The sequence below is a fragment of the Herpailurus yagouaroundi genome, unplaced genomic scaffold, assembly GCF_014898765.1.
Source record: "Herpailurus yagouaroundi ecotype Mexico unplaced genomic scaffold, PumYag 187, whole genome shotgun sequence".
In the NCBI taxonomy this organism is placed as follows: domain Eukaryota; kingdom Metazoa; phylum Chordata; class Mammalia; order Carnivora; family Felidae; genus Herpailurus; species Herpailurus yagouaroundi.
Window position 1 is genome coordinate 3,378,169 of NW_024412418.1, and position 14,988 is coordinate 3,393,156.

The 14,988-nt window shown below is 44.4% G+C and overlaps 2 protein-coding genes across 3 annotated transcripts in view; one reads left to right on the forward strand and one right to left on the reverse strand.

The window, feature by feature from the left end:
• The window catches only part of TMX2 (thioredoxin related transmembrane protein 2), a 15,084-nt gene extending 9,041 nt beyond the window's left edge, over positions 1 to 6,043 (reverse strand). The window contains exon 1 of one of the 2 annotated variants that reach the window (XM_040495092.1): positions 5,814 to 6,040. In XM_040495092.1, coding sequence (XP_040351026.1) covers positions 5,814 to 6,002 — 189 coding nt within the window. In that variant the 5' untranslated portion in view covers positions 6,003 to 6,040. Of the gene's footprint in view, positions 1 to 5,813 lie in introns of both variants that reach the window. The other variant, XM_040495094.1, reaches the window with a different exon arrangement.
• Positions 6,044 to 6,394: 351 nt separating this feature from the next.
• Positions 6,395 to 14,926, forward strand: MED19 (mediator complex subunit 19). Its single transcript, XM_040495095.1, has 5 exons — positions 6,395 to 6,664; positions 12,324 to 12,580; positions 12,744 to 12,840; positions 13,155 to 13,249; positions 13,438 to 14,926. The coding sequence occupies exons 1-5, from the start codon at positions 6,397 to 6,399 to the stop codon at positions 13,504 to 13,506; spliced, it is 786 nt and encodes a 261-aa protein (XP_040351029.1). The 5' UTR covers positions 6,395 to 6,396; the 3' UTR covers positions 13,507 to 14,926.
• Positions 14,927 to 14,988: the final 62 nt, after the last annotated feature.

Here is a 14,988-nt window from a genome sequence, read left to right on the forward strand (position 1 = left end):
GGGTGGGGGGTGGGGTGGGATTGCTTATGTTAAATCATTCCTCCCCATTCAACAATCATAGTGATAATCCAAGCACCTTTGACCGAATTTGAAAGCTGGCAGAGACCTCAGAGCTTCAGAAACCCTTTTTCAGGATCCTGGGCTCCCAGTTCTTTCTCACTTTCTCAACTGGAAGGTCTGTGAGACAGACAATCATCACAACAAAGAAACAAACAAGGTAATTTCAAAGAGTAAAGACCACAGTGAAGAATAACAAGGACCATGTGAGAGAAAGCATGGGAGGAGGGGCAACTAGAGGTTAGATGGTCTGAGAGGGCTTCCAGACCTTTCTGTTTACAACACAGGTGCCCAAATCACTATTTCAGACAGAGCTAATCAACTGTGATTTACAGCTGGGATTCAGGGACCTCTTAGGTCCTGGATTTTTAGCATCAATCTCCAACAAAAAGTAATTGACTTTAGAAAGAGACCTGTAAAGTGGGGGTCAGGGAATACAACAGACCCTACTAAATCATCCTCAGCAGAAAGGAGCAAGAGTTTTCACAAATGGAATTGGGTTAGAATTGGGACTTAGCAAATATGGAAAAATGAACTTAAAAAAAAAAAAAAGGACTGTGGTCTAGCAGGAGAACAAAGATAGGACTGTAAGGAATATTCTCTGAAAACAGAGTGGGTCAATGGCAAAGACTGGCCATGTATACTCCAAACCAGTTTCTCTTTCCTCCTGGGCGTACTTGGCAGTGAGATGCTCTCTGTCCACCTGCACCTAAGTAGAACTGTGCACCAGCACTCCTGAGTGGCGCGTGACTAGAAGCGATGTGCCATGTCTGTGCCAGGCAGTAAGAAAGCATGTGGCCTTGCATTCAGCCTTCTGTCTTGTCTGCTGGCTGGATGATGCAAGGATGACCATAAGGCAACAGAGTGGACTGGGGTTCCAGACCAACAATGCAAAGCGGCTGCCCCTTTAGTTGTTCTGCCTGCTTGTTCCTAGTTTTAAACCTTTTATTATGGAAAGTTGCAAATACACACAAAAGTAGAGAGGACACTAAAAGGTAGCGGAATTTACCACCCCAAAATATGCTACTTTTGATTATTCTGCATAATAATTTTGGACTTAAAAGCAATTAAGAATAGATGTAAGAAAAGCTCCTTGGGACGCCTGGGTGGCCTCAGTAGGTTAAGTGTCCGACTTCAGCTCAGGTCATCATCTCACAGTTCATGAGTTCGAGCCCCGCCATCAGGCTCTGTGCTGACAGCTTAGAGCCTGGAGCCTGCTTCAGATTCTGGATCTCCCTCTCTCTCTCTGCCCCTCCCCCACTCGCACTCTGTCTCTCCCTCTCTCTCAAAATTAAACACTAAAAACATTTTTTAAAAAATGGGGGGCCTGGGTGGCTCAGTTGGTTAAGCATCCAACTTCAGCTCAGGTCATGATCTCATGGTTCATGAGTTCGAGTCCGCATCAGGCTCTGCGCTGACAGCTCAGAGCCTGGAGCCTGTTTCAGAGTCTGTGTCTCTCTCTCTCTCTGCTCACACTGTCTCTCTCAAAAAAAAATAAACATTAAAAAAATGTTTTTAATTAAAAAAAAAAGAGATAGGAAAAAATTAAAAGAAAAGCTCCTTGCCCTCCCTCTCTGTGTCTAAAAGCAGGACATAAATTTTTAAAGGTGTTCCTCCCTCTCTACCAGGAAGGACAAAAGTTAATCAAGGGAGACAATTTTAGACCCTATCAGCCTGGAGACAGCACCAGAGGGACCTAACATAACTAATGGGACTTTATCTGCCATTAGTTTACCTTCCCACAGTTTGCTGCCCTTTGAAGCCTAAAAGTTCTTTCCTTTGTCCAGTCATTTCTCCAAAAATGTATTGCTCTTTGTTGAGCCAGAGTTCTTTTTTTTTTTTTTTTGAAAAATTTTTAATGTTTTTATTTATTTTTGAAAGAGAGAGAGAGAGAGAGAGAGAGAGAGAGAGAAAGAGACAGAGCATGAGCGGGGAAGGAGCAGAGAGAGAGGGAGACACAGAATTCAAAACAGGCTCCAGGCTCTGAGCCAGCAGCACAGAGCCCAATGCGGGGCTTGAACCCACAAACTGTGAGATCATGACCTGAGCTGAAGCTAGACACTCAACCGAGCCACCCAGGCGCCCCTATAAGCCAGAGTTCCAATCCACTTCTGAGTTAATTCATTTTCCCTGGGTATCTTCATGTACACATGAGGTATACATATGAATAAACTTTATCTTTTAACTGCTTTTATTTTTTTTTAAGTAGGCTGCATGCCCAACACAGAACCCAAAATGAGGCTTGAACTCATGACCCTGAGATCAAGACCTGAGCTGAGATCAAGAGTCAGATGCTTGAGCCATCCAGGGGGCCCCCCTCTTGTTTTCAATCTGTCTTTTATTACAGGGGTCTCAGCTAAGACCTCAAAAAGGTAAAGAAAACTAATTTTCCACCCCTACAATACTTTAATAAATCCCTACTACTCAGATTTAACAGTAATGTTTTGCCAAAACGGTTCCATTTCACCTATGCTACCCACTTGTTTTGGAGAAACTTAAAGCAAATTCTAACTATTATCATTTCATCTGTAAATACTTCAGTGTGTATCTCTTACAGATAAAGACTTCTGTTTTGTTTTTTTTAAGGAACCCTTTTTTTTTTAAGTGTTTTTTTTTTGTTTTTTTTTTTTTAAGTAATCTCTACACCCAACATGGGGCTTAAACTCACAACCCCAAAAGCAAGAGCTGCATGCTCTTCCAACTGAGCCTGCCAGGCTCCCCAGGACTTCTGCTTTTCTTTCTTTCTTTTTTTTTTTTTTTAAACAAACCAAAATAGCATTGTCGTATCTAACACAATTAATAATTCCTTACTGTCATTTACTACTTGGTCCTTATTCAAATGATCTCAGTTATCTCAAACTGTCTTGGTACAGTTGCTTGTTCAAATAAGGAACAAGCAAGGAAGGTCCACACAGTACATTTAGCTGATGTGCTTCTCTGGCCTTCCTTTATCTCTAAAGGCTATCTATTCTTTCTTTTTACCCTAGGCTATGTATCTGTTGAAAACAAGCATCCAGGCGCCTGCGTGGCTCAGCCAATTGGCTGAGCATCCCACTTCGGCTCAGGTCATGATCTTGAGGTTTGCGAGTTTGAGCTGCTCACTGGGATTGCCGCCATCACTGCAGACAAGCAAAAGCCTGCTTCGGATCCTCTGCCCCGCTCCCCCCACCCCTCCCCTGCGCACCTCCTCCACTCTTGAGGGCTCTCTCTAAAATAAACAAACATTTAAAAAAAAAAAAAAAAAAAAGACAGTCATATGAACTGTCAACTTTCCCGCTTTCTGGATTTGGCTGTTTGCAAACTGATGCTATGTGTTCTTCTGATGATGATTTTCTATCCACTGTATTTTTTATAAAGTGGCAATGAAACCTAGAGGCTTGCATACAATGAAAGCCACATCTTTTGCAAGAAATACGTCATTGGTGGAGTATCTAGCACCACCTTCTGCATCCCTTTAGAGATGGTTTTAGCATCCACAGATGATCGTTGCCTAGGTTTATTATCCCATTAGGGGTTGATACCTGTTTTTTGGTTGGTTGACTGGTTTTTTTAGTAAGCTCTATGCCCAACATACAGCTTGAACTCACAACCCTGAGATCAGGTGTCATATGCTCCACAGACTGAGCCAGCCAGGCATCCTTGCTAAATGATTTTTAAATTCTATCAGTCCTTCTGTATTTATTAGCTCAAATTTGTCTATTAAGAAGTCGACATTCCCTTAGCAATTATTTGGGTACTCTGGAAGACAATATATACAGACAATGCAAAATGATTGATTCTTTCCTTTTATTTAATAAAACAGAAATAAACTTTTGTTAAGTCACTGAAAATCTGAGGTTTACTTTTTTAGGAAATATTTTATTTATTTTTGGGAGAACAAGGTGGGGAGGATCTGACGCCGGCTCTGCACTGACAGGCTGACAACAGCGAGCCGGATGTGGGGCTCGAACTCACAACCCGTGAGATCACTACCTGAGCTGGAGTCCACACTCAACTGATGAGCCACTCAGGTGCCTCTTGTTATTTATTTATTTTTATTTAGCTGTTATTGCTAACATTATTTACCTTAATACCCTAACTTCTCAGTCACCAAGATAAATCAGTAAAACATGGGTTTTCCAGGAAAACAAACACTGGCTATAAACTCTAAGTTAAAAAAAAAAAAATCTATTAGAGAAATAGTAAAATACAAAAACTCCAGTATTTTACATATTATTAAAGGAGAGTATACAAAGAAATTAGTTCTATAAAAGGTCCCTACACTTATTAAAATCTTTACTACTACCCACTTATGTCTTGTATCTTTGAGTCCCATTTTGGTTAAATCAGTATAGAATACAGTGGTCCTCCGTTATCTGTGGTTTTAGTTACCTGCAGTCAACCTCGGTCAGGAAACACATCATCCTCTTTCTGACTTATCAACAGAAGGTCAATAGTAGCCTAATGCTATGTTACAGTGACTATGACATTCACCTCACTTCATTTCACCTCCCTTTATCATCCGATATCATCATCAGAAGGATGAGTATAGTATGGTAAGATACTTTAGGGGAGGGAAAGAGAGAGAGAGACCACATTGACATAACTTTTATTACATTATATTGTTATACATGTCCTAGTTTATCATTATTGTGGTTAATCTCTTACTGTACCTAACTTGTAAATTAAACTTTACCAAAGGTATGTATGTATACAACAATCCATCATATATATAGGGCTCCATGCTATCCAGAGTTTCAGGGAACCACCGGGGGACTTGCAATGAATATTTACTCCCCACTCGCCTCAGATATACAGGGGAGGGGGACAGATGGACTACTGTATTAGATAAAAATAGGATCTTCTAAAGTAGCATGGGTACACTTGAGCTAATTAGGAACACTAAGGACAGAGGAAACATGAATGAGTAAACAAGGAATGGAGGACAAAAATAAGGAGTGGGTTCTGGTAAAGGTCAAGACTCCTTTGGGGGTCTGAGAAAAAGACAAAACCCGAGGTTGACCCTCCTCCCTCAGAACACAGCTGCTGTTGTACAGCAGAGAGAGCACAGAGCTTCAAGTCATTTTTCTGAGCGGTCTCTCCTCTCCTACTCAGGAAGTACAGCAAGAGGCTTGAGATAGATTTCTTTACAATTTTTTTTTTTTTTTACAATCCCTTTTTAACAGACCTAACAACTGTGTTCATTTTTACGTCCGGAGGACGCAGGGCAGTGCCTAGCAGATAGTGCCCACTCTGGAAATATTAATTGGACTAAGAAACGGCTGATAAGAGTGTGCAGGTGCTATGGCCAAAACAGTGGTTTCAAGTCGCAATCACTCACTAGCTGACTCACTAGTGATTAGTTTCGCAACTCGCCTAACCACGCCGAGATCAATTTCTTCATCAATAAAACGTGAATACTACTACCCGCCTTGTTTATTTCACTGGCTCGTCCAGAGACTTTACATAATGGGCAGCCCTGTAAAACACTGTAAATGTGTAGAGTTTGGGTACGGCTCTTGGCCAGCAGGAATGCTGAGACAGATCCAGGACTCAAGAACACTAAGAGCTAGCCTGCTGTGCAGGATATCCTGTTTTCCCGTCTTAGTTAAACATGAAGTGGTTTAGACTCGATGATGGTCCAGGCCCTACATTCTAACAATCCGTTATGTCCGCTACAGGCTGGGAACCTCAGGTATCCTCAAAAAGGTGAACCTCGAGGCTCCCGCATGCAACCGCTGGGGACAGGGACAGTCAAGGTCGCGGGGTCCGCTCACCCAGTCAAAGTCACACGGGTTGCCGTCTTCGCGTTGCGTGGGGAGACTGCTGCAGAGAGGAGGTAGCTTCCTCACGAGTAGGAATGCAGCAGAAAGCAGGGCTGACAGGAGATAGTAAGGTCGGGCCAGCCATCGTGAAAGTCGTGGCACCGAATACACCAGAGCAATTAAAGGTGCGAGGACCGCCATCTTCCCAGCCCTTGCGGCGCCCGCCGCTCTTCTACGTCTGTAGGTCTGGCCCCGCCTCTCTCACCATTGAGACTGCCATTGGGCCTAGTCTCGGATGCACCGCCTCTGGGCCCGGAAGTAGATCTCTCATTGGACGTTGCTGTAGGTAAGCAATTAAAAGGGATTTAACACCTTATTGGTCGATCTAGCTGTCGCTTTTTCCACTTAAGTCATTTTATTGGATATGCGACTGTCCCGAACGGAGAACTACAGAGAAGAATTTAATTAGGTTAGATAGCACTTCCTGAACGTTCTCATAAAGCGACGGAAGTAGTTGCCGGAATAAGGTAGGCGGAACACCCAATGAAAAGCGGCTCCTGAGGAAGGGGGCGGGACACCGTGAAAGGATTGTCCAATGAAAACTACCGACGCCAGACACCGGGATAGGGCCGGGGTGGAGGAGACGATGGAGAATTTCTCGGCGCTGTTCGGAGCTCAGGCTGACCCACCACCGCCCCCAACCGCACTCGGCTTCGGGCCAGGGAAGCCACCACCTCCGCCTCCCCCTCCTCCGGGCGGGGGCCCCGGCACGGCCCCGCAGCCCACCTCGGCCACGGCCCCGCCCGGAGCCGACAAGTCAGCGGCTGGTTGTGGTCCTTTCTACCTAATGCGGGAGCTGCCAGGTGAGTACTAGGCCCGGCCGAAAGCAGCCAATCAGATCATAGTGAGGAGATGATGGGCGTGACTCTCAGCCGGCTGGCGGAGGTGTTAGGTAACCTAGGCAACGCGTGCCAGGACCTTGGAGCTCAAAGTGAGTCGGAAGGGGTCTGAGGATTCCCACCCCTTTGGATGAGTGACGTGAGTTTTTGGCAGGGATTGGGAGGTGGCAGAGAATAAATTTCCGTGACCTTCTTTCACACCATATCTGGCTCTGTCCCTGATACTGGTTCATGGTTGCCTAAAGATTATCCAGAATTTGAGTTTGGAACTCGACAGTCCTCATTTAACATCCCTGCAGACCTGAGGTTTTCCAAATCTGCCACAAACTTGCTGTTGGTGTGAGGCATGTTGCTCTCCTACTCAGGGCCTCCACATTTCCTTACCTGTCCGAAGGAGCGATTAGAATTGAACCAAAAATTTGCTTTGCTGGAGCACCTATTATGTACCAAGCACTGTTCTAAATGCGTTAAGGTTCAGCTGTGAATAGGGTTGACAAGATCTTTGCCTTTTCTGGAGTTTACATTTCAGAGGAGGAGGCACAGAGTACCCTAGATAACATCAGATAATGGTTAGTGCTAACAGGAAAAAAACTGGTAAAGAATTGAGGAGGCCGAACTACTTTAGCTGGAGTGATCAAAGAAGCCCTCTCTGAGTAGATAATTTCTGAGCTTAAATGTAAAGAGTCAGCCCTGTGTGAGGGGGAGAGCTAAATCAAGATTCAAGAAAGGAGGTCAGAAGCCCTGCTGTGAGGGAAAAGCTTGGAATATCTGAGAGTCAGAAGACCAGCTGGAGTCCAGTGAAGGTTCAAGGGAAAGAGTTACAGGAGATGAAGGTGAGAAGGGCAGGCAGAGGACTTTGATCTGAAGTTCAGGGGGAGCCATTTTATTTGTTTGTTTTTTAGTACTCTCTATACCCAACATGGGGCTCAAACTCATGACCTGAGATCAAGAGTCGCATGCTCTACTGACTGAACCAGCCAGGCGCCCCTCAGGGGGAGCCATTTTCACACAGGAAAGTGACATGATCTAATTGTTTTAATCACTCAAGCTGCTACATTAAGAATGGAAAGTGGAGGTGGGGAAAAGTGGGGAAGTCAGTCAGAAGTTACTGCTTAGTAGTCCAGGAAAGAGACGACGGTTTGGACTAGGCAGTAGCAGTGGAGGAGAGAAGTGAACAGATAGATACAGGATAAATGTTAGGGGTGGAGCTTATAGGAACGAAGGATCGAATATAAAAATAGAGAGGAGGGGCACCTGGGTGGCTCAGTAGGTTAAGCTTCTGTCTTTTGGTTTCGGCTCGGGTCCTGATGTCACGGTTTGTGGGTTCGAGCCCCTTCAGGCGCCACGCTGACAGTGCAGAGCCTGCTTGGGATTCTGTCTCCCTCTCTTTCTGCCCCTACTCCGCTCGTTCTTTCTCTCTCAACTAAAAACTAAAACTAATGATAATAATAAGAAAATGTAGGGGCGCTTGGGTGGCGCAGTCGGTTAAGCGTCGACTTCAGCCAGGTCACGATCTCGCGGTCCGGGAGTTCGAGCCCCGCGTCAGGCTCTGGGCTGATGGCTTGGAGCCTGTTTCCGATTCTGTGTCTCCCTCTCTCTCTGCCCCTCCCTCGTTCATGCTCTGTCTCTCTCTGTCCCAAAAATAAATAAACGTTGAAAAAAAAATTAAAAAAAAAATAATAAGAAAATGTAAAAAAAAAAAAAATAGTAAGTCTTTAATAAAAGTAGAGAAGAATTGAGAATACTTGTAAATCTCTGGCTTGAATAATTGGGTGGATGGTAGTGCTGAGACCAAGAAGGAACAAGTTTGAGAAGGTGGAAATCAAGAGTCATTTTGGACGTGTTCAATCTCCCAAGTGTCTTTTTTTTTAATGTTTATTTTTGAGAGAAAGTATGTATGTGCGTGAGTGGGGGAGGAACAGAGAGAGAGGGGGTCAGAGGATCCGAAGCGGGCTTGAAGTTGACAGCAGCCAGCGGATGTGGGGCCTGAATTCACTGTGAGATCATGACCTGAGCCGAAGCCGGATGCTCAGCTGACTGAGGCACCCAGGTGCCCCTCCCAAGTTGCCTTTCAATTCCTCCCAAGTCCTACTGCTACATCAAGAGTTGAGAGAAATAATAATGCATATTGGTACAGTGCTTTGAAGTTCACAATGCAGTTAAATACGTATGTAATAGAGTTTAATACTTAGAATAGCCCTTTCAGGGCCCCCTGGGTGCCTCAGTCGGTTGAGCATCCAGCTCTTGGTTTTGGCTCAGGTCATGATCTCACAGTTCATGAGTTCTAGCCCTGCATCAGGCTGTCTGCTGTCGGCACAGAGCCTGCTTCGGATCCTCTGTCCCCTTCTCTGCACCTCCCCCGCTCGTGCTGTCAAAAATAAACATTTAAAAAAAAAAGCTCTTTGAGGTAGGCATTTTATAGCTGGAAAAAAAAATTGAAGCATAGAGAGATTGACTTTCCTCTGGTTAGTGGTTGATATCTACCAGAAGTTTCTCCAACCTTATCTATTCTGATGGTACCTGTTTGTATCAGTCAGTTGATAGAGATATTGAATAGGTTTTGGGCAAATGCTGGGTATGTAGGAAGTGGGGTATGTGGTGAGAAGGGGAGAGAACTAATATGTCTAGTCCTTGCTTTTTTTAAAAAATGTTTTTGATGTTTATTTTTGAGAGAGAGAGAGAGAGAGAGAGAGAGAGAGAGAGAGAAAATGAATGGGGGAAGGGCAGAAAGAGAGGGAGACACAGAATCTGAAGCAGGCTCCAGGCTCTGAGCTGTCAGCACAGAGCCCGACATGGGGCTCAAACCCACAAAACATGAGATCATGACCTGAGCTGAAGTCTGGTGCTTAACTGACTGAGCCACCCAGGCACCCCTAGTCCTTGCTTTTAGAGAGCTTATTTTACTTAGGGATATAAAATATGTGGTTTAAAGATAGTGTCTATATTACTTGTCAAGGCTAATCTCATTACTTTGTGGTCCTGCCTCACATACAACTAACAACTACACGATGGGGGGCCCTGGTTGGCTCAGTAGGTAGAACATGCAACCCCTGATTTTGGGGTTGTGAGTTCAAACCCCACGTTGGGGGTAGAGTTTGCTTTAAAAAAAAAAACCAAAAAACAGAAACTACATGATGGTTTTAAAAATGTTTACTATCCAAAATGACAGAAAGAGTTGTCACTTGAGCCAGACCTGGAAAATTCATATTGGTGAAGAAAACTAGAAAAGATGGTCTTATAATTACATCAGTATAAAAACAAATTTCCTAAAAGGAAACAAAATGAGCGTGTTTTTCAGGAGATGATGAGAGACTCATTTGGATGGATCAGAATTTGGCACAGGGGAGTAGTGGTTGATCACACCCCAAAGCTTACAGTAAGATATGTTTTATCGTGAGTGCCAAAGGAATTTGAGCTTTTTCCTTAGGGTAATAGTACATCATTGAGATTTTTGAGCTACATAGTACTGCTTCTAAAAATACCTGGAGAATATGGGTGCCATGTATTGAAACAGAGAAACCACGAGTGAGGTGGGGAGTATTGAGAGTTTAAAAAGATGAATCTGGGGGCGCCTTGCTGGCTCAGTCAGAAGAGCATCCAGGGGTGCCTGGGTGGCTCAGTTGGTTAAGCGTCAGACTTTGACCTAGGTCATGATGTCGCCATTCCCAAGTTCAAGCCCCACGTCAGGCTCTGTGCTGACGGCCCAGAGCCTGGATCCTCCTTCAAATTCTGTGTCTCCCTCTCTCTCTGCCCCTCCCCCACTCAACGCTCTGTCTCTCTCTCAAAAATAAATAAATGTTAAAAAAAAAAATTAAAAAAGAAGAGCATCCAATTCTTGATGTTGGGGTTGTGAGTTCGAGGCCCACGTGGGGCATAGAGATTACTTAAAATTTTTCAAATCTTAAAAAAAATTTTTTTAATTCAAAATTAAAAAATGAATCTGCATGAAATTGACTAAGAGGAAGTTGGAAATGCAAGATTAGTTTTTAGGAGGGGAGTCAGGGCTGGAGGGAGAGATTTATAAATCACCTTCGTGGAACTGACAGTCAAAACGGGAAGTTGGGTGGACGCGTAAAGTGTTACAGAAAAGCAGGAGTGCCTTCTCACCTCAACCTTGAGCATGACCACCTGGAGGAGGAGAGCTGACCGGGGCGGGTGGGGAAAGCAGGGCACTCTTCTGGCAGGAGGCAGTGCCTAGTTTTGAGGAGCAGTACTGTGGCACTGAGTCCCCTGCTGTTACAGTAGACCACTGCTGAAATGTTTGGCATGGAAAAGAAAAAAGGGAAGAAGGTAGGGCCTAGGGGTATGGAGGGGAAAATACCTTGCTCACTTAATAGTTACTGAGCACTGAAGGTGTGTACTGTGTTGGGCACCAGCGACACAGGTATGAACAGGAAAGACCTGGTCTCGGCCCTCAAGGGACTCCCGGTTCAGAGCCAGAGTTTTTCCAAGTGAATGATTATGAATAAGCCACTCTTGTCATTTGTATTCTTCGTGTTCGTCGTAAATGTAGATGAAACTGTAGGCAGGCTAGACAGCTCCACCCTTGCCTCTAGATCCTTACTACATTACGAATAAGTTTCTATTCTTTGAAAAAGGTCGGCCGTGCAATATTTGTACTGATAGTGCCTTGCATCTATAGAATATACTTTTCAATGTTTTCATTTAAACCTTGAAAAAAATTAAGTGTGCTTAAGAGAGCTGTTACCCCACTCCAGAGATAAGAGGAAACTGAGGCATAGAGTATGACTAGGATGAGAATCCTGTTTGCTCAGCTGCTAATCAAACATTTCTTTTTTCTAGGCAAAGCATTATACTTTAATTAGGAAGAATAGAGACGGTGGTAACAAGTTAGGCAGCAGTAGCTTAAAAAAAAAACCCGTTTATTCCCTATGTAATTAGTGGTTCTTGCTATTAAAAAAAAAGAAAGAAAAAAAAGGGGTCCTTGACCAGAGACATTCAAGCCATTGGGTCATATTTGGCCCTTACCTTGCTTCTAGTTGAGCTCTGAGGTAACATCCTGCTGGTGTCAGAGAGTATAATTTCTCGCTGTGAAAAGCACTCGGAACTGTGTTTAGCCTGCAGTAAGGATCATGTAAGTTACTACTGCGGTGAGTCCAAGGAGGGGACTGTGTCTCCTTCATTGGGGAAGAGCAGTTTCCATGTGCCCTGTTTGGATTTTTGCCGACTTTTCTCCTTCCCATTCCAAGCTACCCTACCATTCTACAGTAGTGTATTTTTTAGTGTTTATTGTATGTTATTTCATTTTGCTGTTTTTTACTTTAAAAATAAATTTAAATCTTTGTAATGCTCACCTAAAAGATTCTTTACAGTCCTTCACTTTCCCTGTGGGGTTCTTAAAAAAAATTCTTCAGGGCGCCTGGGTGGCCCAGTCGGTTAAGCGACCGACTCTTTTGATTTCAGCTCAGGTCATGATCTCACGGTTTCGTGAGTTTGAGCCCCACATCGGGCTCTGCACGCTGACCGTGCACAGAACTTGCTTGAGATTCTCTCTCCCCTCCCTCTCTGCCCCTCCCCTGCTCGCGTGCTCTCTCTCAAATAAATTAAAAAAAAATTCTCTTGGGACTGATTTTTTTGTTGTTCTTCTCCCTGTGTCCTCTAGGTAGCACTGAGCTGACAGGCAGCACCAATCTGATCACACACTACAACCTGGAACATTCCTATAATAAATTCTGTGGGAAGAAGGTGAAGGAGAAGCTAAGTAACTTCCTGCCTGACCTGCCAGGGATGATTGATCTGCCCGGTTCCCATGATAACAGCAGCCTCCGCTCCCTCATTGAGAAGCCCCCTATTCTTGGTGGCTCTTTTAATCCTATCACAGGGACCATGCTGGCTGGCTTTCGCCTCCACACTGGCCCGGTGAGTCCCCTCCTGGGGAGGAAGAAGGCACACGGGGAGGCCTGAAAGGCATGGAGGTGGTTTTTCTGTCCAAGTCTGTTCCTTCATAACTTACTGAGAACAGATGATGGGAGCAGGGGATCTCCTCCCTCCTCTCACCTGGACCTTCCTTTGGTTCCTTCAGTTGCCAGAGCAGTGTCGTCTGATGCATATTCAGCCTCCCAAGAAGAAGAATAAACACAAGCACAAACAGAGCCGTACCCAGGATCCTGTCCCCCCAGGTAAGAAGCAGTTCTGTTCAAAGCCAGAAAACCTGGATCTGGTTGGACCTTCCTCAGTTAAAAGGCCAGAGAGGTTCCTTACACAGCCCTGGATTCCCAAATTTTCCTGAAACTGATCTAAAGGTAGTGTTCCTTGCAAGTAGGTCTCCTGGGCAAGTAAAAACCTGGAACCGTGCTTTAGCAGTGCCTCCCTATGCTTTCTCGCCGCTACAAGAACAGCGGTTGCCCTTGACTAGGTTTTCCTGTGGTCTTTTGAGTTCCTAGCAGTAAGGAATTTTGAGCTCTGCAGGTGATAAGCACATACTCTCCTACAGAAACGCCGTCTGATTCTGATCACAAGAAGAAGAAAAAGAAAAAAGAGGAGGATCCTGAACGGAAGAGGAAGAAGAAAGAGAAGAAGAAAAAGAAGGTAGGGTAGGGGCCTGTTGCTGCAGCCCCCCGGAATCTCCCCACTTCACCCCGCCCCCAGTAGTCCTTTGCCTCAGCTTGGACCCAGGATTGAAAACCCAGGGCACACCGGTTTTTTCCTGTACAGCCCTGATCAAGGCCAAGGCTACTTCCTAGTTGTTCTTACCCTTCCTTCCTTGTCTTCCCCAGAACCGACACAGTCCAGACCACCCAGGCGTGGGCAGCTCTCAGGCCAGCAGCAGCAGCAGCCTCCGCTAACAGGGCTCTACCAGAATGGCTTTTCCTGCCTGACAAAAGCTGCCTTCCAGGCTCGGACACTGCCTTGGGAGCATCCCCTGCAACCGGGACAGAAGCCAGCTCCTGCTGTGCTTGACTGAGATTAACGCATTATATGACAGAAGGGCCATGCTTTTGTTAAGGCTCAGCCCGGTTGGCTTTCTCACGGACCTCTCTTCCTCTCCCAGGAAGCTTTCTTTTCATCTCTTTTGTGCAATTGGTCTGATTTAGGACATTGTCTCATTTGTTAGGGTTTTTCTTTTTTTTGAAAAAAAATTTACATTTATCAAACTGGGTGAACTGTGGCTGCCTATTAAGAGGTAAGTGCCTTTCTGTGTGAGTCAGGGTTTAAGCCAAGGCATTCAAAGATCAGAGCGAATTTGGGTCTTATCATTATGTTATCTCATTAGCAGGCAGGGAAACCACCAGAGTAAGATCTGGGAGCATGGTCACAAGTGAGGCAGAGCTTGCTAATACCTGTCTACAGCAGACACGTAACACTCTGCCCATAGTGTTGAGAACCAAGCACCTGGATGAGGCTCCATCTGAAGAGTCAATCCAGTTAAGTCTCAACTGTCTTCTGAGTCAATCTTGCATTGAAACAGAATTGCCAACTGAAAAAGCACCCACAGTCACCAGTGTAGTTCAACAAGGTTAATTCCTGGTCAAGCCTGTGATTTTTTTTTTTTTTTTTTTTTAAATAAACCTCTGGCAAGCAAAGGTAAATGTTTTTCTCGTCTTCATAGGAGTCTTTGAACTGCCTCATTCCTTAATTAAGACAATTAAATTATTTGGCTGATTCGAAAACATTTCTAAGCTAAGACAGCAACAAAAAGGCAGCCTAAACCAGCAAAATGCAATAGAAAACCCAAGCTAATGTAATCTGACTTTAAATAAACTTGACACAGAAGAGTTAAAATCTGTTGCCATGAGCCAAGGTTGTTACTTAGATCAGTAGGTGGAAAACCACTCATTCAGCGAGTTTTAATCTAGGATATCAGAGCAAGAGCGTATATACTTAAGTCATGGACAGCGAAAATAATGGGTTCTGGTCAATTGCTGGAGATTTAGTATCTGAGGAGGCCTATTTAAAACTAGGGCACAGCCTTTTTGCTTCTGACAAACAGAAGAGACAAAGTGAGATACCAAATTAAAGTGCCAGCCATATCCATCCAGTCAGTCCGCCTCTAACAGGCTTTTTCATCCCTCGATCATCCACTGTCTCACCTTTGGCTACATCCAAAAAGGGCTTTACTTTCCAGAGACAAAATTCTGTATTAAAGAACTGTGGCAGTCAAGATTCTCTAAGCTTTGAAATGACCAGGAGTTTTGACGGTCACAAAAGACTTTGCAGGAATTTTTAAATTAAATCACCAAAATAAAAACAGGACCTGTCCTGTAACGTTTCAAGTAGTTATTTTCACTATAACCCTGCCTAAAGGTGAGCCAGGACAAGAGAAGCTT